This window comes from Rhipicephalus microplus, chromosome 9 (assembly GCF_043290135.1).
Source record: "Rhipicephalus microplus isolate Deutch F79 chromosome 9, USDA_Rmic, whole genome shotgun sequence".
Taxonomy (NCBI): Eukaryota; Metazoa; Arthropoda; class Arachnida; order Ixodida; family Ixodidae; genus Rhipicephalus; species Rhipicephalus microplus.
This window is the reverse complement of record NC_134708.1, coordinates 76,487,231-76,512,099: the sequence shown is the minus strand read 5'-3', so window position 1 is coordinate 76,512,099 and position 24,869 is coordinate 76,487,231. Positions and strand designations below refer to the sequence as shown.

Here is a 24,869-nt window from a genome sequence, read left to right as displayed (position 1 = left end):
AGAGGCTAAGTGCATGAGGCAGCTCGGCCAGGGTAAATTCTGCCTCATCCATCTCACATGGTGGTCCATATAAAATTGTTACAGAACGATGACTGGCGTTGTCTTTTGACATAGGACAAGTGAAAATATTGCCAAAATCTTCCGCAAAAAATTTCGGAGACCGCCAAGTCATGATGCACAATGCTGTAGCTGGGTTCTTGCAGACCTCAGGTGTTCGGAGAGCCTTCAATATGCGCCATACACTCCCAAAACTGCTCACCATATGCAACGATCTACACAATGCGACCCAGCTTCTTCGACGAAGTTGTTTTGTGTGCCGCCTAATGGCTGCATCTTAGCGGTTATAAATTGTCCAATAAGAGCTTCTTTTGGAACGCTGCGCCCCCCTGTAAGCACGTCGTCGACAAGCACGTAGTTTCAAGAGCTTTAGGCCAGGGTTTGGCTTGTCGATGCTTCGCAGTCGTCGCACTGTAGCTTCCTGCAGACATTCACTCACTTGTTTGAACAGGCTATCGTGTGATGGCGCCTCCGCAATGAGCTGACAGAACTTGTCCCCATTTGTCACTGTGTAGGCAAAACTCTGGCTGCCAGGAAAAAATCTCTAGAACCAGCCAAATGGGCAGATAATCTGAACCCCATGGGTGAGCTTCGCTCGAACCCCATGGGTGAGATTCTTCCTTTTCCTTTGCCGACAAATGTGGATGAACCGTCATTAAAGGTTTGCAGATCATGTTTAACAATAAGATCACTGATTTCCACTCCACGATTGCCTTGTGGGCGACAACACCAACAAGGATGATGGGCATTGAAATCTCCACACAGCAGAAATGACGAGCCACACCGAGATAGCAGGCACTCCAGCAATGTGATGTCCGTTGGTCGCGTTGGCCGAAAATATATGCTTGCCACAGTCGTAGTTGTGTTCCTGAGATTAATAGCAACTGCTACACAATTAAAGTCGACGTCGCAGAGGTCACTTGCGTCGATCACTGCGAAATGAACATAAGATCGTATGTGAAATGACGCTTTCGAAGCATTTCTTGGATGCGTGGTGTCTGTACACTGGAAAAACGTACACGTCATTTCCGTGCATCGGGTATTGCTTTGAACGCCCACGTAACCCGGAAGTCTGAGCTCGTCATTTCTCACATTGGTTTCTTGGAGAGCTATAACATCCGGATAACATCCGGCGGATTCTTCATTGCAAGGAGCCTAAGAACGAGATCAGGATGGCGCGGTCGTAGAGACCTGACGTTCCATTGCAGCACATAGGGACGGGGTTCGCGACAGGTGTTCATGTTGTTTTTAGTGAAGACTGTCGAGAACTGGAACGAGAGCCTCCACGAGCTGTTCAGCGGCTAATGCTGCTGGCGTTTGACGACCCACTATGAGAGATCTGACGACGTTAACAAGCATCTTAAGCATAGTTACAAGTTGGGCATCATCGTTGGCTGGAGCCGTTTCTCGTGCTGTGTTTAGAGTATTTTCTACTGCAAACATGGCCTTGGCGGAAGCTGGTTCTGAAACTTTATGAGGATTGACCTTTGAGGAGGCTGTGTCCGATGGCTTTGATGGTAGCGCTGGCCACTATGTTGCCGAAATGCTAAAATTGCGCCTCCCTTCATTGCTTCGATTCTCTCTCGCTGTACTCTTCTTTGGACGTACAGGTGCAACTTCAGTTGTGCCGTCGCCACCTACTTGACGGGTGCTATGGCTAGGCATCTTTTCTCGTGATGCTATCTTTCTCTTTCAGCACCTTCCCTTTCAGGACCTTCTTTCAGGACCTTCTCTTTCAGGCTTTCTCTTTCAGGACTTTCCATTTTTTCTTTAGCTTTGGACATTCTTTGTCCGTTGCCAAGTGTTCGCCATTACAGTTAGGGCAGCGAGATGTCACACTGTTGCAAAGTTTTACGTGGTGATTTGCGCCACATTTAGCACAGACCACAACATTTTTGCAGAAACCCTGTACATGTCCAAGCTTGAGACATTTGCGACATTGTAGAGGCTTTGGTATGAAAGGTTGGACGGGGTACCGCACAGGTCCGGCCCTTATGTGACTAGGTAGCTTTTCACACCCGAAAAGAATCTTCACACAATTCGAAGAGCCAAGCCTTCAAGCGCTGGATGACTCTGCATGGTGGCGTGCAAACTGCCATAATTTTCAAAACGTCGTCTGAAAGTTCTACATCTACATCCGATATAACCCTAGCTGTATCATTAGCATCCTGTGGATCAAAAGCCCACACACTGACGTTGCATAGCTGAGATAGACCTAGCAGGGTTTGCACCATCTTCTCATCTGTTGTGTCTGTGGATGATATTTTTCCTGGGATTCACTCGAACTTCTTGAAACAGACCAGGTGCAAGTTTGAAGAAAAAGTCATAAAGCTTCTGTTTGGTGATAGCGTTCAGGCTTACCGTGATGTCGACGGGCACATAAGCAACTGTCGTAGTCACGATGCTGTTGTATATTACGGTCTCTTCACTTGAGGATGATGCTGCCGACTTCCGCCTTGGCCGTCGATGCTTAGTAGGTAGAATTGCATTCGAGTCATCCGACGTAGCATCCGACTCGGAATCGGCCGGTTCTGATGTCACTGAAGAGCTGAGCCACTTCCTTGCCATGGCAGGTCTAACCATATCGCTAGGTAGGTTCGCCACTATCTCCTCCAAAGCGAAACTTGCAGGGAGGGTCCCCCCAGCAGAGCAGAGGTCTTGAGGACCAGTACAGGGCATGCTGAGTGCCAAAGATGCACGACTACACAAATAAAAAGGGGAAAAAATTCACCAGCCAAGAAAACCGACAACCGAACGATAAAACTTTGTCGTCGTCGTCCCCCAGCGAGTTTTCATGACATGTGGAAGCCGAAATGCGTATGCGCATTACCCAACCCACTCTTAAGTTGTTTCGTACTTGCTGACCACAGGCTCAAAAATCGAAAAAATTGCATGAGTCTCTATGACATCTTAAATTCGAAAAGTTTCACCCTCTGCTTCACCCCGAAGGTGAAGCAGAGAGTTCCGAAACTGAAAAAAGTATCTATAAACGTTGGTCAAAACATTCTGTTCTGAGGAATGTGAGCTGGAACATGGAATTCATAGTTATTCAACGATGAACTGCTCGTAAAGTGCTATGACTTTGAGGCAGCAGCTCTGGCAAGTGGTTCTTGAATCCCATTCTGATTGCTTCCTACTTGCTCTGCAGCTATCTGGATACAGCTATCTTCAGGGCACGTGTGCGGCTCATCAACTGTCAAGTCCAGGGGCCTGTGAATCGCCTACATCCACGACGTCATCATCCAAAAAAGGGCGCCTACTAACGTGACGTCACAAGGATAAATAACGACGCTTCCCGTGGAAGTGCATCATTTTTGATGCAGCAGCTCTGGCAAGTGGTTCTTGGATCCCATTCTGATTGCTTCCTACTTGCTCTGCAGCTATCTGGATACAGCTATCTTCAGGGCACGTGTGCGGCTCATCAACTGTCAAGTCCAGGGGCCTGTGAATCGCCTACATCCACGACGTCATCATCCAAAAGAGGGCGCCTACTAACGTGACGTCACAAGGATAAATAACGACGCTTCCCGTGGAAGTGCATCATTTTTGAGGCAGCACCTCTGGCAAGTGGTTCCTGGATTCCATTTTGATTGCTTCCTACTTGCTCTGCAGGTTGGTGTCCCTATTTTCTGCTCACGTTAGTGTGTTCTCTTTTGCCGCAGCTGCTGCCTCCCATTGCTTGTTTATCTTAGTTTGTGTATTTGCTATCGTTTGTGTATTTGCTGTCATGCCATCCAACGCAGAATTGGCCAAAAAATTGAAGCACTTGAGTCTTTGGTTCGCTCTAGTCTTAATACCCTTGCAAATGAACTAACAGTTAAAATTAAAGAAAAGCTAGAACAGGAAGGACTCGGGGAACATGCGTCCCTCAGTGATAGTTTTCAGTTTCTGTGTGACAGTTTCGACTCTATCAAAACAAAGCAGGATGAATTGAAACTAGCTAACAAGGAACTAGTTGCGCAAAATGAGGCACTGACTAGAAAGGTTGCGGAGTTGGAGCAATACTCGAGACTCAATACTGTTGAAATCAAGGGCGTTCCAGTCACTCAGGGTGAGGACTGTGCGGCCATTGTGATGCAGATTGGCGAAGCTATTCAGTGTCCTGTCACGCCCAGCGACTTTTACACAGTTCATCGCGTTTCAACGAAATCAGATAAAAAGAACATTGTCGCACCGTTCTGCTTCCATAAAAAGAAAAACGACTTTGTTCGTAAAGCGCGTAAGACCCGTCCGAACACTTCTGATGTTGGCTTCTCCGGTAGCTCAAGTAAAGCAATCTATGCCAATGATCACCTGTCTCCAGAGAACAAAGGATTGTTTGCTAAGGCCCTAACTCTGAAAAAAGCGCACAAATGGCAATTTCTGTGGACAGATAATTGCCAGATCAAGGTACGGAAGTCTGGTGATAGCAGAGTATATCGCATTATCAAAGACAGTGATCTTAGCATCTTTTCATAGCCACTGAGTCCTACGCCCATTTTCGTGCTGACCACTCGTTCACTTTCATCTTATCATCATGGCTTTGCTATCCCCTGACGAGGCTAAACATATGCTAGGTGATAGTAATCGCTCCTTGGTTTATTTCAACGCGCGTAGCCTGCGCGAAAATTCGGATAATATTTATAACTTTATAGATTCCCTCGCGCATTCTTTCTCCATAATTTGCTTCTCTGAAACATGGCTCTGCACTTATGACGTCAATCTGTTCTGCCCGTCATCGTACGAAGCTGAGTACTGCAACCGTTGTTCAGAGAGCTATGGCGGCTCAGCAATATTTATCGCCCCAGATCTGTCCTACACCCGCCGACAAGATCTTTCTATAGGCATCTCGCATTGCGAATCCGTGTGGACTGAATTAGATAATTCTTTTTTAAACGATAATAACAACGTTATTCTGGGGTGTATTTACCGTTCCCCTCCTTCGAATATGAGGAATTTCATTTCTCGCCTGGATACCATTCTGCATCAATTATCATCTGAAGGCAAGCGCGTTGTCCTAGTTGGAGACATCAACATCAACTTGCTTAACACAGACAATTGTGCATGCACAGACTATAATGACTGCTTCAGTAGATACGGTTTTGAGTCTCTCATTTCATCTCCTACTAGATGTCCTATTTCTGGTGCTGCTTCATGGCTTGATCATGCCATCTGTAATTTCTCGCCCTCTCCCTCTGTAGGAGTAATTGATGTGAACATCACTGATCATTATACCATATTTCTTGCTTTCAACGTCATGAAGCCATTTGATCCACTCACGCGTGTTACTTCCGTACTTGACCAGGAATTGTTTTTCAATGCCATTATTAAAACTGATTGGTCGAGTGTTACGTCCTTATGCAATGTAGACCAGGCATTCAACAAGTTTTCTTCCCTTTTTCTTAAAGCCGTAGAAGAATGTACTAAAACACTCAAATGTAAAAAGAGGTACAAATATCCTAACAACCCATGGTTATCTGAGCGACTGCTAGAAAGTATGCGTAAAAAGATAACCTGTACAGAAAAGTAAAAAAAACAACCATTTAACACTGCTTTAGCTTCACGCTATAAATGATACTCCAATGTTCTTTCGTGTCTCTTGAAAAATGCAAAGAAAAAATATTATGATGACCAAATATCTAGTGAAAACAACTCTAAAAGACAATGGCAGCTCTTAAACGATTTTTTGAATCGATCAATACATAGTTCACTATGCAGAAAGTCATATATAAACGCGTTACACACGATAACCCTGAAAGTGTTGCTGATGCTTTCAGTAATTATTTTTTCGAAATTTTTAGAGAAAAACATAGCAGTTCTTGTTGTAATCTACAACGTTATAATCATTCTTCTTTTCCCCGTGAGCCCTGATGATGTTTCTACAGCAATCAAAAGTCTCAAAGAAACCGGCCCTGGTATAGATAAAATCTCAGCACGACACCTAAAACTTGCAGTAGACATTATTTCTGAACCACTTTCTGTAATTATAAACCTTGCTTTCAAGCATGGCATTTTCCTTACTTCTCTAAAAATAGCTAAGTCCTTCCGATCTTTAGAAAGGGTGACCAGCAATTTATTTCTAACTATCACCCCATCTGTATTCTTTCTTCCCTGAGCAAAGTCATCGAAAAACTGTTAATAACTCGGCTGAACAAATACCTTAATAAATTTAATATACTGAAGCCCTGTCAATTTGGCTTTCGCGCTAGAAGTTCTACTAACCTTGCTATTCTTTCCCTATCAGACTTCATCAAACACTCCATAGACACAGTATTTGTAGTAGGGTCAGTTTTTTTTAGACTTCACAAAAGCATTCGATACCAATAATCATGTCATATTATCCAAGAAACTCGAATCATACGGTATTACAGGTCCATCCCTCAAATTTTTAAACAGTTACCTCCTTAACAGAAAGCATACTGTTTACATATCGGGCTGATTTTCTTCCACTAAAACAATAAATCGAGGGGTTCCTCAAGGGTCATTACTGGGTCCGTTACTTTTTCTACTTTACATTATTGACCTTCCCGACATTATACACATGGCTCACTGCGTTTTATATGCTGATGATACTACCATTTCCATTGCTGATAGATGTATTGACAACGTCACTAATAAATTAAATGCTGTATTTTGTAGCGTGTCAAAATGGTGCCAGGAAAATTTCTTAATTATTAATCCAAATAAATCTAAGTTTATGGTTTTTAGAACAGCTCAACGCAAGTTAACTTCCTCACCACAGCTCACAGTTGACTCTCATGTGATTAATATCAGCGACAGTGTATCTTTTCTTGGCATTCACCTCGACGTCAACCTTAACTTCGCTCTCCATATTGCTCATATTAGAAAAACGGCAGCATTCGGCATTCGCGCATTCCTCAAAGCTCGCTCATATTTTTCTCATAAAGCACTCCTTTCACTTTACTTCGCATTCATTCATTCATTCTCATATCACTTATGGCATCGCATCATGGGGGAATACTTACCAGTGCCATGTTTCATCTACAAAATCGAGCTATTCGCGCTATTTTTAACTGTTCTCACGACAGTAGCGTCGCTCCCCTTCTTCAATGCAATAAAATCTTAACTGTTAGCTATCTATAAAGGTTTAATCTAATTATTTTTCTGCATAAACAAATAAAAAATCAACTTTCTGCTAATATCATTGATCCTAAGATGCTAGTTAATACTAACACTACCAGGTTTGCGGCTAATAATAACTTTTTACTTGCGAAGGTTCGTACTAACTATGGTAATTCATCTTCTCTCTTCTGTACCATCACCATATGGAATAATTTGCCCACTTTGCTAAAATGCAAAGTTTCTTTATTTTCATTTAAAAACTCTCTAAAGGCGTACCTGTTAAATAGTTGACTATCTTCTTTGTGTTGTTTTATGCTGTATGATTTGTTTTTTGATTCCATCCTTTTTTGTTTTCATTCTGCTTTATATATTTTTGTTGCCACGATTCTAATAGCTGCTTGTGCTTTTATTATTTGTAATCATCACCGAGGGTCCCGTTGCAGTCTTGTACTTTGGGACCCTCGTCTGTATATTTTACTCCCTGTAACACCCTTTTAGGACATAATAAGAAACTGATAGATTGATTGATTGATACCATCGCGGTTTGATTTTGCTGTTGACACAAGACTACAGAGAAGTGTTACAGCTATAGAATTTTTTAAAATTTTTATGGACAAGTCACGCACTGAAAAAAGGAAAGTGAACACATTCTAAACGTGTTTAAAACGAAGGAATGTAACTAGACTTCACGTGCGAGAAACCTTGCTCAGATAACGTGCGGTTTTTTTATAAGATGCGTGTCTTTGCGAAGCATGCATGTTTGCTGGCAGCATATTTGGCATTGAGTGAGACCACTTTTGAATTTCGCGTCGGCGCATTCAAATAATGTTCAATGAGGAATAATGGTGTCGTATTTAAGCTCGGCGAAGAAAAAAAACTTTGGCACATTACATTAGCAATAGTTTCCAGCGGCAAGGAGGCGCGGCGTCCTGCTATCATATTGCATCGGTTCGTGAACAGCGAATTTGCACTGAAAACATAGATGAACTCAGACTAACTTCACCGGCGAAGAAATGTTGCAGTTATAGTATGCATGTGTTCTGCACACGCGGAAAGTAAGTTGGGAAGTGATACGAGGTGATGGTTATGCTTTCCGCACCATAAGTTTAGTAACTTACTCAGTTACTCAGGTTGCGGCGATGGCGTAGTGGTTAGAGCATCCGCCTCGCATGCAAGAGGTCCGTGGTTCAAATCCCGGTACCGCGCAGTTCCCAACCGGATTAAAAAAAAAATCCGCGTGCTGATGGAACTGCATTAAGAGGCCTGGGGTGCGGCTTCACCGGCAAACACCGCCGAGAACGCACTCCATAACAGAGAAGGATTGGCCACCCTGGTGCAGTATCTGGCCACTACCTCCCACATGCTTACGTCAAATAACTCACGGCCCTCAGTCCCCAGCAGCTGCGAAGCAACTGACCATGGCGGCGGTCAGATCTGCAACGCAGCAGAGGGTGCTAAGAATCTCTGGATCCGGACAGGCCGCCATTGGAACCTGAACTTGGCAACGTTTAATGCTAGAACCTTATCTAGTGAGGGAAGTCTAGCTGTGCCATTCGAGGAGCTAGAGGGTGTTAAATGGGATATAATAGGGCTCAGTGAGGTTAGGAGGACAGATGAGGCCTATACGGTGCTACAGAATGGGCACGTCCTTTGCTACAGGGGCTTGGCAGACAGAAGAGAACTGGGCGTGGGGTTCCTAATTCACAGAAACATAGCTGGGAACATAGAGGAATACTATAGCATTAATGAAAGGGTGGTAGGTATCGTAATTAAACTGAATAAAAGATACAAGATGAAGGTAGTACAGGCTTACGCGCCTACATCCAGCCATGATGACGCTTCAGTTGAAAGCTTCTATGAAGACGTGGAATCGGCAATGAGTAAGGTAAAAACACAGTATACTATAGTGATGGGCGACTTTAATGCAAAGGTAGGGAAGAAGCAGGCTGGAGACCAGGCAGTAGGAGATTATGGCATCGGTACTAGAAACGCCAGAGGAGAGCTACTAGTAGAATTCGCAGAACGCAATAATTTACAGATTTTGAATACCTTCTACCGAAAACGAGAAAACCGCAAGTGGACATGGAGGAGCCCTAATGGCGAAAATAAGAACGAAATAGACTTTATAATGAGTGCACAACCTGGAATCGTGCAGGATGTGGAAGTGATTGGCAAGGTACGATGCAGTGACCATAGAATAGTACGGTCTCGAATTCGCCTAGACTTGAAGAAGGAACGACAGAAACTGATACGCAAGAAGCCAATCAATCAGCTAGCACTGAGAGGGAAAGTACAGGAATTCAGAGTGTCGCTTCAGAACAGGTACTCGGCTCTTAGTGAGGAAACGAACCTTAGCGTAGATACAATGAATGATAATCTAACGAGTATCATTACGGAGTGTGCAGTGGAAGTTGGAGGCAGGGTAGTTAGACAGGACACTGGCAAGCTTCCCAGGAAACGAAGAACCTAATTAAGAAGCGTCAAATCATGAAAGTGTCAAGTACAACAGACAAAATAGAACTGGCAGAGCTTTCGAAGTTGATTAATAGACGTAAGGTATGCGATGTAAGAAGGTATAACATGGAAAGAATTGAACACGCTCTGAAAAACGGAGGAAGTGTCAAAGCATTGAAGAGGAAACTTGGGATAGGCAAAAGTCGGATGTATGCACTAAGGGACAAAGAAGGCAAAATAACTACCAATATGGATAGGATAGTTAAAATAGCAGAGGAGTTTTACAGAGATCTGTACAGTAGCCGTGACAACCACGGCCTTAATACTATAAGAACTAGCAGTAACCCAGACTACACCCCACCAGTAATGATAGAAGAAGTCAGGAAAGCTTTGGAGAGCATGCAAAGGGGCAAAGCTGCTGGTGAGGATCAGGTAACATCAGATCTGCTGAAAGATGGAGGACAGATTGTGTTAGAAAAACTAGCCACCCTGTTTACGAGGTGTCTCCTGACGGGAAGAGTACCAGAGTCTTGGAAGAACGCTAACATCATCTTAATACATAAGAAAGGAGATGACAAGGACTTGAAGAATTACAGGCCGATCAGCTTGCTCTCTGTAGTATACAAGCTATTTACAAAGGTAATTGCTAACAGAGTAAAGAAAACATTAGAATTCAATCAACCAAAGGAACAAGCAGGATTTCGAACAGGCTACTCAACAATTGACCACATTCATACTATCAATCAGGTAATAGAGAAATGCTCAGAGTATAACCAACCCCTATACATAGCCTTCATAGATTACGAGAAAGCGTTTGATTCAGTAGAAATATCAGCCGTCATGCAAACACTGCGGAATCAGGGCGTAGATGAAGTATATATAAACATTCTGGAAGAAATCTACAGGGGATCAACTGCTACCATAGTGCTTCATAAAGAAAGCAACAGAATACCAATCAAGAAGGGTGTAAGGCAGGGGGACACAATTTCCCCAATGCTATTTACCGCGTGCTTACAGGAGGTTTTCAGAAGCCTAGAATGGGAACAGTTAGGGATAAGAGTCAATGGAGACTACCTTAGTAACCTGCGCTTCGCCGATGACATTGCATTGCTGAGTAACTCGGGGGACGAATTGCAACTCATGATTACGGAGCTAGACAAGGAGAGCAGAAAGGTGGGTCTTAAAATTAATCTGCAGAAAACGAAAGTAATGTACAACAACCTCGGCAAGGAGCAGCACTTCGAGATAGGTAATAGTGCACTTGAAGTTGTAAAAGACTATGTCTACTTAGGGCAGGTAATAACCGCAGAGCCGAACCACGAGACTGAAGTAACTAGAAGAATAAGAATGGGGTGCAGCACATTTGGCAAGCACTCTCAAATTATGACAGGTAGTTTGCCACTATCCCTCAAGAGGAAGGTATATAACAGCTGTATCTTGCCGGTACTTAGCTACGGAGCAGAAACCTGGAGACTTACAAAGAGGGTTCAGCTTAAATTGAGGACGACGCAGCGAGCAATGGAAAGAAAAATGGTAGGTGTAACCTTAAGAGACAAGAAGAGAGCAGAGTGGATTAGGGAACAAACGGGGGTTAAGGATATCATAGCTGAAATCAAGAAGAAGAAATGGACATGGGCAGGGCATGTAGCGCGTAGACAGGATAACCGCTGGTCATTAAGGGTAACTGACTGGATTCCCAGAGAAGGGAAGCGGGTTAGGGGGAGACAGAAGGTTAGGTGGGCAGATGAGATTAAGAAGTTTGCGGGTATAAATTGGCAGCAGCAAGCACAAAACCGGGTTAACTGGCGGAACATGGGAGAGGCCTTTGTTCTGCAGTGGGCGTAGTCAGGCTGATGATGATGATGAAGTTTAGTAACGTGTTTTCCGGAGGGCGCAAAAGGTCACAGGGGTCAGCAGTGGGCAGATAAATCAACTTCAATTGAATACTGCCAATAACGCTGCTATGCCCTTACCTTTACTGTTGGCTTCATTGGACTGTGTTTAAGGAGGAATAGCCCCCTTGTTCAATTTTTTTTGTTCACATTGTAATAAGACTTCAGGGCTGCATGTGATGGTTTAATGATCAGCTACCCGCGCTTGAATGATCCCGTGCTACGTGACGCCATTCGACAAAAAGAATGTTTGAATATTCTTGTCGAAACGGGGTTTTTCAATCTATTTCCCTATCGTTCGCATAGCTTTTGGCAACGCGTGCCACATAGCTCTGAGACACTACACAGTTAACTCTTTTTTATCTGAATTTAATATCCCAAAACCACAATATGATCTTGAGAGACGCCGCAGTGGCGGGTCCCGGAAGTTCTGGCCTACCGATGTTTTTCGACGCGTACTGACATCGCAGAGCGGCCAGGTCTCTGCCATTTCGCCTGTATCGATGTGCGACCGCCACGGCCAGGATCTAACCCGTGACCTTGGGGTCAGCGTCCGAGTAGCCTAGCCACTATTCCACCGAGGCGGACAAAATAATGTGATATTAACCTTTGTCAAAATGCAAGCTAACAATAAAAAAGTTCAGCTGATAGTCATTGCATGCCCTTCGCGGCGACTCTCTACAATATTAATTTCATAGTGCACTGTGTTATTACTTGACTCCCCGCGCATCAGCAATTACTTAGACCGTAGACCGTAGCTATGGCACAGCTTGACGCTGTGTGTTTCTCTGTGTGCCCCTCTAACAGCGATTTCAGTCATGAAGGCGAGACATTGAAAAAAAAGGCGTTATGTGGGGCAGTGAACAAGGCGATTGCGGCTTCGCAACTGCTTTAGATTTCGTTTTATCATTTTTATATTCCGTGGGGGCTTCCCTCATAAGAAGACCACGACCACCGTCATAATAAGTGGGACCCTCAGTTATTGCACGTGTGTATTCACTCACTCACTCTAATTAAAAGATGATTTTACCTGTCGTTAGATGGGGAAACACAGCTGGGAAGGAAGGAAGGTCGGGAAGAAATGAAAGGCAGGGAGGTCAGCCAGACGCGCGTCCGATTTGCTACCCTGAAATGGGGGAAGGAGTGAGGAAAGGCTAAGGAAAAGAAAGAGAGGAGATGTAAGAAAGCCCCGTCAGGCTACATGTGCGCATGTCCACTGCACGCTTACAAGTGGTCACTTACTTAGTCCGGTCAATTTTGAAAAAAAAAAAACAGCAATGATCGCATTGCTTTGTTGGCCTGCGACGCGTAGAGCCATGATTCCAGGGTCTTCTCTACGGAAAAGGGCGTATCAGCACGTTGTGTTCGCTTGCAAAGCGATCACAGGAACACAGTCGATGTTCAATCGTCTTGTCGCAGTCGCACGAGTCGCATCTGAAGGCACCTGGAGGCTGGGGAAACACAATGTGAGAAGGACACAGGACGAGCGCTGAGCTCACAACTGAAATTTATTGCGCATGCCAGTCGCTTTATCGGCGTACAGTGCACCATGCCGCCTTTGAAGTCAATTCTTGCCCCGTCAGGAAGCACTCCGTATTTTAACGGGAGTATATCAAGCGTACTTCCTAAAAACCACGCGTGCGCAGCTCGCATGCTCATGTAAAATGCAAAGAAGTTTAAACAGGTGCAAACAAACTTTAAGCAACAACGAAAATTCAATGAGGCAGCATTCATGAAATTTAAGAAGCGAAACCAGCCAACATACCAAAGCAGGCGGTTTGTTGGTTGCGAAACTTTGTGGTCTTTCAAGGTACGCGTCAGCGTGCAGCGGGTCACTCCCACGTCGGGACCGTTAGGCCAAGCCTATCGGCCGCTCCGCGGGCCTGCTGGACGGCCAAAAGTTGTCGGCCAGGAGGGAGCTGCGTAGGGCCACCTCCCACCTGATCGATGTAGTGTCGGGGCAGTGTCACCGCGAAAACAATTCATCTGAGCTAAGCAATGAACGAATGACCCAGAATAAACACGGCGATATGATGCAGGAAATGAAAACTTCGACGTGCTTTTACATCAGGGTTCAAGTTGCGCACGTATGGTTTTAAGGTAAACGTGATAAATAAAAAACGTACTTGTATAGTGCTTTTCGTGCCAATCTAAATGGGTTTTGCCTCAACATGGTTGGAGGCGGGCATCTCTGTACAGGTTTGCAACATAATGCTCAGTGTTGAAACAAAAAACACCTTTCAAGGTGACCGAACACACCCTTTTTATGCCTGCTGTTTTTTTAAGATCTTGTGACCATTATATTATGTAAGCTTTTGTATTGTGTGTGTTGTTTTCTGCTCATTCCTGCCGAAAGAGTTCTTGGGGGAGAAAAAGGCGGTCTATATGAGACGTTTTCCTAAACATTATGACACTTTGGTGCTGATTGACCCTTGCCGTCACAAGTTTTCACGTTAAACGTGGAGTCCTCATTGCTTTGTGATCAGATAGTGTCGTTGGCATGCATAGCTTAGAGGGACGCTAAAGTCAAATAACAATTTAAGTCAGAGTCAAAGCTAAATGTTGACAACGTCTAAAACGACAATATTATTACTAGTAGTGCCCTAGTTACCGAGAAATTAATGTAAATGCACGAGAACACATGCACCACGAGTAGAGCATTCCCCAAATGATCTCGATGACGTCATACTTCCCACCTAGAATTATTGACTAGTAATCGAACTAGCTGTACTAAATAACAAACCTTCCGCGCATAAAGAGACGTGCTAAAATGCTGTTGGTTCACTTCTGTTTGATTCATGCAAAAGAAGAACCGCCGGACGTTACTATGGGGAATGGCGTGAGTGGTTCAAAAGTTCCATTTCTGCCCAGTTAAACTGCACAGGTCGGGCCATCTAGCGGGGCCCAGTTGAACCGAGCACGCCTGCCATCTCGGAGGCCATGGCAGGAATTTGTTCAACGGCCGTTGTTGCTGCTGTGGCTCCCGCTAATTTCGTTCTGGTGCTGCTTGTGTCAGCGGCCACGCAGTAAAGCCGGACAACGTTGTGCACTGCAACAGTATGGGGTCATGATATGAGGCATGGAAGAAGGAAATATAAGAAGAGTGAGAAGTGTGGCGGGAGTCACGCGCTTCTACAGGGGGGGGGGGGGGGGTTATGGCACAAGTGGGGCGCGCCGGCGTCTCGTGTCGTCTGCATCACCATTCATATGGCCGCGTTGTTGATAGTCGGCTGGAGTTCCGAATGTGCATTTTTACGCAGCTGTCGCACTTGAAAGATGATGCGATGTGTTAGAAGCCTACACGAAGTCTTCACGGTTGTGAGTTTAGTTTATATAGCTTGAGTTCGGAAGTGGTCATTTTCGAAGCTCGCGCCGCTCCTCCGAAATTTCCCCACCGTGGTGGTCTAGTGGCTAAGGTACTCGGCTACTGACCCGCAGGTTGTGGGATTGAACCCCGGCTGCGGCGACTGCACTTCCAATGGAGGCGGAAATGTAGGCCCGTGTGCTCAGATTTGCGTGCACGTTAAAGAATCCCAGGTGGTCGAAATTCCCGGAGCCCTCCACTACGGCGTCTCTCATAATCATGAAGTGGTTTCGGGACGTTAAACCCCCCATATCAATCAATCAACTCCTCTGAAATTGGTTGGTGCTGCAGCTTCGTTCTTTTCCTTCGGTACTGTGCTGTTGCGTGCCTCTGCTAAGGAAGCCTAGAATTCCTAGACGAGAACGGCAGCGTCTAGGGCCCTTAATGCGAGAGGTGGTGGTGAGCCGTTCTCGTGTTCTACTGTCACAACTATCCGAAAGCAGTACGCGGCCCACTGTTCTCACCGGAGCTTGCCGAGTCAGGAATTAGACGTGCCTGCCACAGTAAAATGATTTATTGTTGTTGCATTATCGCTTCTTGTTTACGTTTGTGCATGGTAACCTCATGTTTGGAGAAGTTTTTTATGATATGGTCACAGACGGCCGACTCCCTGCTGCGAACAATATTCGTACGTTCGTATCATGACACACATGACAATGAACGATTCGGAGGTGTTCGTTTGGCTAAATAGCAAGATAAGTTAAATAAAATTTTACCTTACACTATGTCCCGTGCCTCCAACCTACCGTTACGGTTACCTCGGTACGACCGAGGTAACCGTTCTGGCGGAGGCGTCTTAATTGCGGTATCAAATGAATTTGTGTCTTTCAAAGTTAATGTCGCTTCTGAACTAGAATTAATTTGTGTGTGCATTCGCCTGCACCACAAAGACTACATTCTTTATGCCTGCTATCGGCCTCCAAATTCTTCTCCAGGCTTTTCCGAGATATTTCATGATGCTTTAAATAAGATACATATTAGATTTCCCGCTGCAGTGTTCTTTGTTCTGGGCGACTTCAATCTGCCCGATATTTCTTGGTGTTTACCCCAACCAAGTGCTAGCTCCAGCTCGTCTGAAAGCGCATCTTTTATCAGTGTGTGCTCAGATTTCAATCTAATACAATTTGTCAAGTACCCGACCCGTGTTACTACTACCAGCTCAACTATTCTAGACTTAGTCCTCACAACTCACCCAGATCATGTTAAATCCCTTTCTGTGATACCTGGTCTCGGTGACCATTCAGCAATCCACTTTACTATTCCCAACATGAATCCCAGACGACAGAAAACCTCCAAAACTTTCAGAGACTATAAACGTGCAGACTATGCTGCAATAAATAGGGAGCTTGAAGTATTCACCGAAGAACTGTTTCAAAATTTTGATCAGCGTTCTGTAGACGAAAACTGGCATCGGTTCAAATCCAAGGTGTCTGAGTTAGTAGACCACTATGTACCACTGCGTAGAATAACGAATACTGTTCCATCCCCGTGGTTCACACCGACCCTAAAGCGACTACGCAATAAAAAGCAGCGCCTTTTTCGGAAAGCCAAATGCTCGAGGTCAACTGACCGATGGGCTGCGTACAATGAATCAGCCGATGAATATGCGCACGCGCTTGCCGTGGCTAAGCGTTCTTTCTTTGAAGTTACCCTCCCCTCTATGCTTAGAACTAATCCCCGTAGATTTTGGCTAACCATCAAAGGAAAAAGTGAAAAGAAAATTGAACTGATGTCTGAAGACGACTGTATGATCCCAAGTGAAATGTGCTGCGAAGCCTTAAATACGGTATTTTCGTCGGTATTTGTGACCTGTACGCCATACTGTTTGTCCCCTTTCCCTGTCTGCAATTATTTACCCATGGATCCATTAATCATAGACTGGGTGGGTGTTGCCAAATTGATAAGGAATCTGAAACCTTCCTCCCCCGGAGATGATGGTATTAACCGCAAATTCTTAAAAAATACTGAAATGTTATCCGCTATAATTCTATCTAAGATTTTTTCACAGTCTCTGGAAACTTCTGCAATACCACAGGATTGGAAGGTCGGAAAGGTGGTTCCTTTGCCCAAAACAGGTAACACTCACAATCCCATCAATTACAGACCCATATCGCTCATCAGTGCACCATGTAAAATTGTTGAGCACAGCCATTTAGTCCGCTTTCTCGAAAACAATTCCTTTTTTAGCAAATTCCAACATGGTTTCAGAAAAAATTACTCCTGCGAAACTCAGTTACTTAGCCTCACTAACGACCTATTTTGCGCCGCTGACCGTTCTTCAGTTATCGGCTGCGTATTTATCGACTTCGCGAAGGCATTCGATACCGTTTGTCATAAACTACTGCTTTCTAAATTAAACTCAATCAATCTAGATGTAAATATTCTCAAATGGTTGGAGTGTTTTCTAAGTAACCGCACAAAATACGTTGTTGCTAATGGCTTTATTTCCACGCACTGCTCTGTTACGTCTGGTGTGCCGCAAGGTTCTGTCTTAGGTCCCCTGTTATTCTTAATTTATATTAAAGACTTGCCGAATACACTATCATCAACTATTAGACTCTTCGCGGACGACTGCGTAATTTACAGAGAAGTTTTGGATTCCACCGACCAAAGTGCGCATCAATCTGACCTTAATAAGATTTCTACCTGGTGCGATCGATACATGGTTAATGAAACTGAACACAAATAAGTGCAAAGTAATGCGAGTAACACGTCAAAAACATAATACTACAGCGTGCACTTACATACTCAACCACGACCCCCTAACCAAAGTGTCATGTTACAAATATCTTGGCGTGTACATCTCGGATAACCTTTCTTGGCAAACACACATCGATCATACCACAAGCGGGGCTAACCGCATGCTCGGTTTTTTACGACTAAATTTTGCTCTTGCTTCAGCAGATATAAAACTCGTTTTATACAAAACTTTAGTTCGGCCAAAGCTGGAGTATGCGTCGTCGATCTGGGACCCGCATATCAACTCGTTACTTCATGATATCGAAGCTATGCAGAATCGTTCCGCACGCTTCATATTATAAACTATTTTCGTACGGCTAGCGTCTCGTCCTTGAAATCTTCCCTTAACCTACTTGATCTGTCTGTTCGCAGGAAAATATCACGACTTTGTCTTTTTCATAAAATTTATCACGCCAATTCAACGCTCAAAGATTCGATGCTTTTTCCTCCCACTTATCATTCGACAAGAAACGACCATCAAATCAAGGTTGGCGTACCCAGCAGCCGGACAAACAATTATTTCAACTCATTTATTCCTAAAACCAGCTCGGACTGGAACCACCTCCCCACCTGCATTGCTTCAATAATTATTCCAGCCAATTTCAAGGTGGCTATTAGTGGCCATATTACCTGATTTTTTTTCGCGAATTCCGCGGTTTTGTGTAAATTCTGCTCGGTTGTTCCCGTGTACGGCAATGTTTTTTAGCGCCTTTTGATTTTTCCTTTCTGTTATTGTTTGTTTATTTATGTGTATTTCATATGTGTAATCACACTCCTGCTGCATTGTATACCTGTAGAGTGTTTTACCCCCCACTCCTCTCTGTAATGCCCTTGGCCCTGAGAGTAAATAAATAAATAAATAAATAAAATACCGTACGTGCAAAAGGAAACGGCCTTTCAGGCCAGGCAGATTATCCCACCGATTCGCGCCTTGTCTCTCTGGCGTTCAGCGGAAAAAAAAATAAAAAACGAAGGGCGAAGCTGCAAGTGTATTGTAGATTCACAATATGAGCCGTAGTGAGGCTGCGAATAGCACACAGGCACTATTCAAGCAATTATCGCAGCCCGTTTGGTCGTAATCAGCACAAAAGTTTCACTTTCCCAGCTCGGCTACCAGATGGCAGCAGCGGCGTCGCCCGGCTGAAGCCCGGCACGTCCGAAAGCGGCTCGCCTCCCTCTCTCTGGCGCTCGTTGCGCATGCGCAAGCCGCCGTTGTGTACTTTATTCTTACCTACTTCCAGCTTCACGAAATGTGACGTCCCTCCTCAGTTTATTTCTTCCTTCATGGCAACAGTAACGAGAAAGGTTCCACTTGAGGCGGGTAACTTGACGTGTGTTAACGCGATGCGGACCAGTAAAACATGATTTCACTTGAAAATAAGTTCCATAGCACAAAAGTAGCGCTACGAGGTTTCTGCACCACTCTCACAGCAACCGTAATCGACCTAATATTTGCCTTTATGGTCCCTTTCATGCTGAGTATTTCGGAACAGTGTCTCTAACAGTGCCACCTTCCTGCTCTTTGCGCAGCGTGAAGCATGACACCGTTCGAGAGCGGGAACGACTTCGTTGGGGTCTGGGCGGAGGAGATTCGGGGGAACGTCACACCTTCAGGGACCCCAACAAAGGTATGGTACATGTGGTAGATCAAATATAAGGGTAAGGAAAAGGAAGTGGGCGGTGTTACTGTTGTGAGCATTACACAATGTCATGCTAGGTGCCGTCTGCTTTGCGCGCGTTGCTGGAGGGCGCGTGGCGGGAGTTTTGAACTGCTAAATACAGTTCTCGCGTTGCGCGCCGTCTCAAATTCGCGTTGTGCACTGTCCTGACATCGGCTCAAAATTTTACTTCCCTACAAAATTTGTTCGTTATATCCCATAACAGGCAAATTTTGCCTCGTTAAAACGAGGTTTTGAATGCATTGGTTTGTATGGGACTTTCAAGGGGAATTAGGATTTGCTCGTTATATCCATTATTTCGTTATAGCCCGTCTCGTTATAACGAGGTTTAACTGTACTTGAACTTTTTTTCCGGTCTTGTAAATTCTTGAACTTGCCGGCACACAACACTTATTGTGCACGTCAGAAGCTTCGTGCCTGTGGCTTGGAGTGGCCTTCACGAACGCATACTCTTATCTCATTGGAATGGCCAGTTCTCCTACATGCACTTACTGCAGCTGCGAAGAAACCATCGCGCACCTTCTGTGTGAGTGCACCCATTCCAACGCGCAAAGACGAGAACTCGCTGCAGCTCTGGATACACTAGACGATCGGCCTTTGTCGGAACAAAGGATTCTGGGTCATTGGCCGAGCCCATCCTCAGCCCAGAAGGCTTTGAAAGCTTTGCTACGCTTTTTGCGGACAACTGGCCTCAGAGACAGACTTTAGTGTCTCATACTCTTTGACGTTGCCTTTCCTCTGTCGCACTTTTTTGTTATTTCCCTCTCTCTTCGCAACATTTCTTTTTACCATCTTTCATTCCCCTCACCCCTTTCCCCAGCACAGGGTAGCCAGCCGGTCTAAGAACTGGCTAACCTCCCTGTCTTTCCGCTTAAACTTTCTTCTTTCCCGCTTCTTCGTGGAATAAAATTCCGGCTGTAAAATTTACTGCACACAACGCAAAGAAAATGGCTTGGCAGACTCGCGAAAACACACGTGCAGCACGGCCGTCACCACTGCAGCGAGTGGGAATTCGGGTTAGGAGGTGTTGGACTGGTAGGACGCTGGGGGTGACGTCACGGCGGAGGGCACAGACCAGAAGAATTTTTAGAAGGTGTTGGTTATACCCCACATATCAATCATCAAAGTGCGGTTTTCTACAGAATACCTGAGTAACGTGCCGCAGAAGTGTCCGTTTACGAGACATTATGCTACCCGTGGCCGAAATTTCCGGAGCCCTCCACTACGGCGTTCGTCACAAACATATGTTGGTTTTGGGACGTTTATCTCTGACAGTTCTTCTTCTTCTTCTCCTTCTCTTTCTTTCTCCTTCTTTCTCCTTCTTTCTTCTTTCTCCTCCTTCTTTCTTCTTCTTCGCAGAAAAAAAAAATGTTACACGTGTCAGCAGTAGCTGATGACGCACAAGCGGAGATCGGACACCGATATAGTAATAGTGGCCATATTTCGAACGGCAATATTTCTCGTTGCATCATAACGCGCATACAAGAGCTGCACATTGATAAAAGTGACAAGTGCCACCACTTGTCACTGATATACCTGGTTCATAAACCATCCATTTCTTCATGCACCATAATACGTATGTGAAGGCTGGGTATGTGATGCATGTGTCATGATATATATGTGATATTTATTCTCAGCATGCAAACGACAACGTTTCAATCAAACATAGGTGACAACCGATAATCTCATTTTATGTAATCAGTTCCCTGTCGGCCTTGCATGAGACTTTGCAAGGGAAAGGGGTCAGGAGGGTTCGATTACCTGCATGCTGCCAGCGGGGTGGAGGTGGCTGCCCCCTGATCTACAGCACACTAACTGGCTAGACGTGTAAAGCGATACCTTACCTAACGTGAGATGCATATTCCGCAGCAAATCTGTAATTACTGAAGTAGAGTGGCAGCAACTGTTCGCTTTTCAGAGATGACGGGGAATCGATCGGTGGTCTCGGACTCCATCTGAGGAAAAACGATCTCTCCGTGGACACAGACGTCGTGCGAAGCTAAATTGGATTGTGCTTGCAGGGGAACCCAGGCCAAGAAGCCGAGTCGTCGCGGCGCGCCAAGATCACCATGGACGACTACAAGCAGAGGCAGCGGCGGTCGCACGACCCAAAGTACCTGTTCGGCATTCCGGGAATCAGTGCGGCCGTGCAGACTCGCGCGCCATCTGCCGTTAGCAGCAGCAAGGCCTCCACGCATACTGGCAACACCTCTGGTAGGTGTTGCTTGACACCACTCACTATTAGCAGGCGAAAGTGGACATATTGCTTTCATACTGTTTCGCCTAATGAATCCTACTTCTTTCAAACGATTGCTTCAATAATGCGGCAGTGAAAAGCTAAAGCACGGAATAAATAATCTTTATTGAACCTGAAATGAGCTGGCAACAGCTTGGTGCTGTACCGGTGAAGGAGTACATTTCAGGCGGCCCTAACGCCATGCATGAACACGCAAAAACATGATTGGTCCAATGCATTGTTATAGTTTAGGATAAGCACTAAAATATCGTTTATTTGGCCTTAGGGCTTCTGGCCCAAGTTTGTTTACCACCTTACTTTCTTCGAGGAAGCATTCAAACTGTTACATTATTATTGTGGACAACATGCTTTGTTATACAGAAAAATATTACATTTACATTCATTATCTGAATATTGAACTGTATCTGCAGAGGTATTTGTTTCACTTCTTGGTAAGAAATGCGAATTGCCAATACACTGTAACCAGTTTGCAGAAATGATAAATAGTCAAATTATCAAGATATATTTTAACTGTATTTTAGCTTCGTGACTGAATAAGGTACCATTTCTCTCTCTCTGTGAATATACGTTGGCTTAAGATGGCACCGTCACTCTATATGGTATAGTACTGCCGCCTCACTAAAACTCGCAGTGAAAACTTATTAGGCGAGTGAGCACAATGCTTCGATTTTCATCTGGTAGCACTCGACATAAAAGTTGATCACAGAAAATCAGTATTGTGGAAGATTTTGAATATTAGAAAGAAACTTTGCAACAAAGACTAGGAAAACATCGAAGCAAAGGTTCTAGCATCCAATTATGATGTGGAAAATGCACTAATTGAATATTTATGAAAAATTGAATATACAAATTATAGCACGCACTTACATATAAGCGCATGTGACCTCGATATAAAGTGCTATATTGGAAGACACCATTTTTATACCTAGACATGGTATTAGTGCATTAATCAAGCCAGTGTTGCTGCAATAAATATTTTCTGTATGCAGTAGTATAGTTTTTTCTAATAGATATTTATTTCTGACTACATGCAAATTTAAAATATTATAACATTCTGCGCATGAAATACAAGAAATTATCCGCAAGTTACTGATGGCTGCCTGTAAGACAAGACCCTATGATAGAGTTGCTTCGTTAAGACGTGTCTTAAAAAATGTGGACCTACTTTGTCCACATTGCATTGTTCATTTTTTATAACCTTATCAAGAGGTATATTTGGAGATAGTACTGGGGAACAGGTGTATAGCAGTGCAAAAACTTTTTTTACCTGCCCCTTGTGATTTTATTTTGCTTTATTCTTCAAATATTTACACTAGTAAAGTATGGTGAAAAACCGAAGGCATTATTGTTATTGGTAAGGCAATTGTTAGTGACCTCGTATAAAATAACATCGTACCAGTCAGTGATGAGGGCTGGTAAGGCGTAATACTGGGCCAGTCATCACCACTGACTGAAAGTTCGAATTGCGAGACATGGGGAGGGGTAAGAAAACAGTTAACAGTGCTAAGGGGTCTTTGTTGTAAAAGATGTGGGCTTTGGTCTATCTGCACACAGATCCTTGCTTTGATCAGGAATGGATACCCCAAGATTTTTATTAGGAAAACAATTAAATCCGTCATGCATAAACTGCAGTTAACTAGTCAAGCCATGCATAACACATCGTCTACGAAAAAGCGTGCATCGATTCCTTATATTCGAAATGTAAGCGAAGCCCTAGCCTGTCTATTCAAAAAACGTGGTGTACAGTCTGCGCATGTTCCAGCAAGCAAGCTTAAGGCTGAGTTGCTAAATGTGAAGGATCCTCTCCCTCGGCAACACTTTCCTGGTGTGGTCTACAAGATACCATGCGCCGATTGCGAATCGGTGTACATTGGCACGAGTGGAAATTACTGCAGCCGTCTGATGCAACAGAAGAATGACGTCGCCAAGGGCCATACAGTGACAAATGCACTCGCAGAGCATGCCGAGAAGACGGGCCACGAGATAAGCTGGGACAACGCACGCATCATGGCCACGGAGAAGAATTTTACAACCAGACTGAACCTCGAATCACTAATCATTCAGACGACAAGTAACACAATCAATAGATCATCTGGCACACTAAACCACGTGTACGTGTACTCCCAGACTTTGCGTCATGCGCTCAACGTTACATAAGAACCTGTTGCTCAGCCGTCATTCCATTGTGAACAAGGGATCCGTACGGATCCCGAAACGTCATTGTTTTGTTTGACATTGGTCAGTGACCTGTTTTTTCAACATCAGTATAAATTGTGTGTGATAAAAATGCATCAATTCCCACAGCAAGAAGCCTGAATAATAATCGTCCACAATCCCATATATGACGGGCCATACAAATGAATACACAAACTGTGTGAAGGTAGTGCACAGCAGGCTTTTTTTGTGCATGTAGAAAGAAAAAAAGTTGCAGTACCAAGTGCCTCTTGTAGTACACAGGTTGGCAACAGTGTAGAAAAACGCACCCGGGCGTGTTAGTATGCAGGCGCTACTGATTGAACGGCCGACATCCCAGTGGAAGGGCTGTGAATGGGCTAAGTGACTCTGAAGGAACGCTAAATTGGAGGGGCTTGCAAGTTGTCAGAAAACATTGTATTTCGTAGTTTCACCACACATTACAAACTCTTCCAAGGCACTTTTAGAGGCACTCACTTGCATCTTTCTAAATTTTAATCTTGGTAATCGGTTTGCTGTCCCTTTGCCCTTTTTTTTACAAGCATATACTTCAAAAAGGTGCCAGCCATACTGCGTATTGTTACAAAGAGACTTCACAAAAAGCAGTTAAAGCAGAAAGAAGTTTGCGCAAGTCAAGTTTGCTTTTAAGCATTTTGGAACCCAGGCAAAGCTAAAATTAATATTAAATATTGTGTTTGTCTTGTTGTAAGGCCAGCGCCTGCTAGCAACAATACAGCAAAATATAGTGGTAGAATACTTCTGCCAAACATGACAGCTTTTTGTTCCCATCTTCTATCTTATTCGAACTTGTGATACTGGCAACATACATCCGTTGAATTGAAGCATGTTGACAGTTCAGGCTCTCAGTGCTACTCTTTGAATCATGATAGTGCGAATGTTGAAAATAGCTCAACACACAGTAACCCCCTTCTTTAAAGGTAACTTAACTCTTAAGTTGTATTCTATGTGATTTCCGCTAGTATTCACAAAATATTCAGCCTGCATGAACTTGCAAATTAATTTAGGTCTGTATGGGCTTGTTTTACTAGATAGGAAAGTTGCGTGAACAGTAATAGTACCAATCTTTTTATTGGACAATGATTGCGTGAAAGGAGGTCTAGCAAATTATTTGCTTTATTAAGCTTTGAGATGAACGGCGAAAAGGACATTAA

At 44.2% G+C, this 24,869-nt stretch overlaps 1 protein-coding gene across 5 annotated transcripts in view; it reads left to right on the top strand.

Annotated features, from left to right (window-relative positions):
* Positions 1-24,869, top strand: part of LOC142771907 (uncharacterized) — a 129,563-nt gene that overhangs the window by 102,225 nt on the left and 2,469 nt on the right. For 4 of the 5 annotated variants that reach the window (XM_075873891.1, XM_075873892.1, XM_075873889.1 and 1 more), the window contains 2 exons: positions 19,099-19,196; positions 21,269-21,461. Coding sequence is in view for 1 of the 5 variants with exons in the window: in XM_075873893.1 (XP_075730008.1) it covers positions 19,107-19,196; positions 21,269-21,461 (283 nt within the window). In the remaining 4 variants the exon portion in view is untranslated. Of the gene's footprint in view, positions 1-3,312; positions 3,670-19,098; positions 19,197-21,268; positions 21,462-24,869 lie in introns of those variants that run through there. The other variant, XM_075873893.1, reaches the window with a different exon arrangement.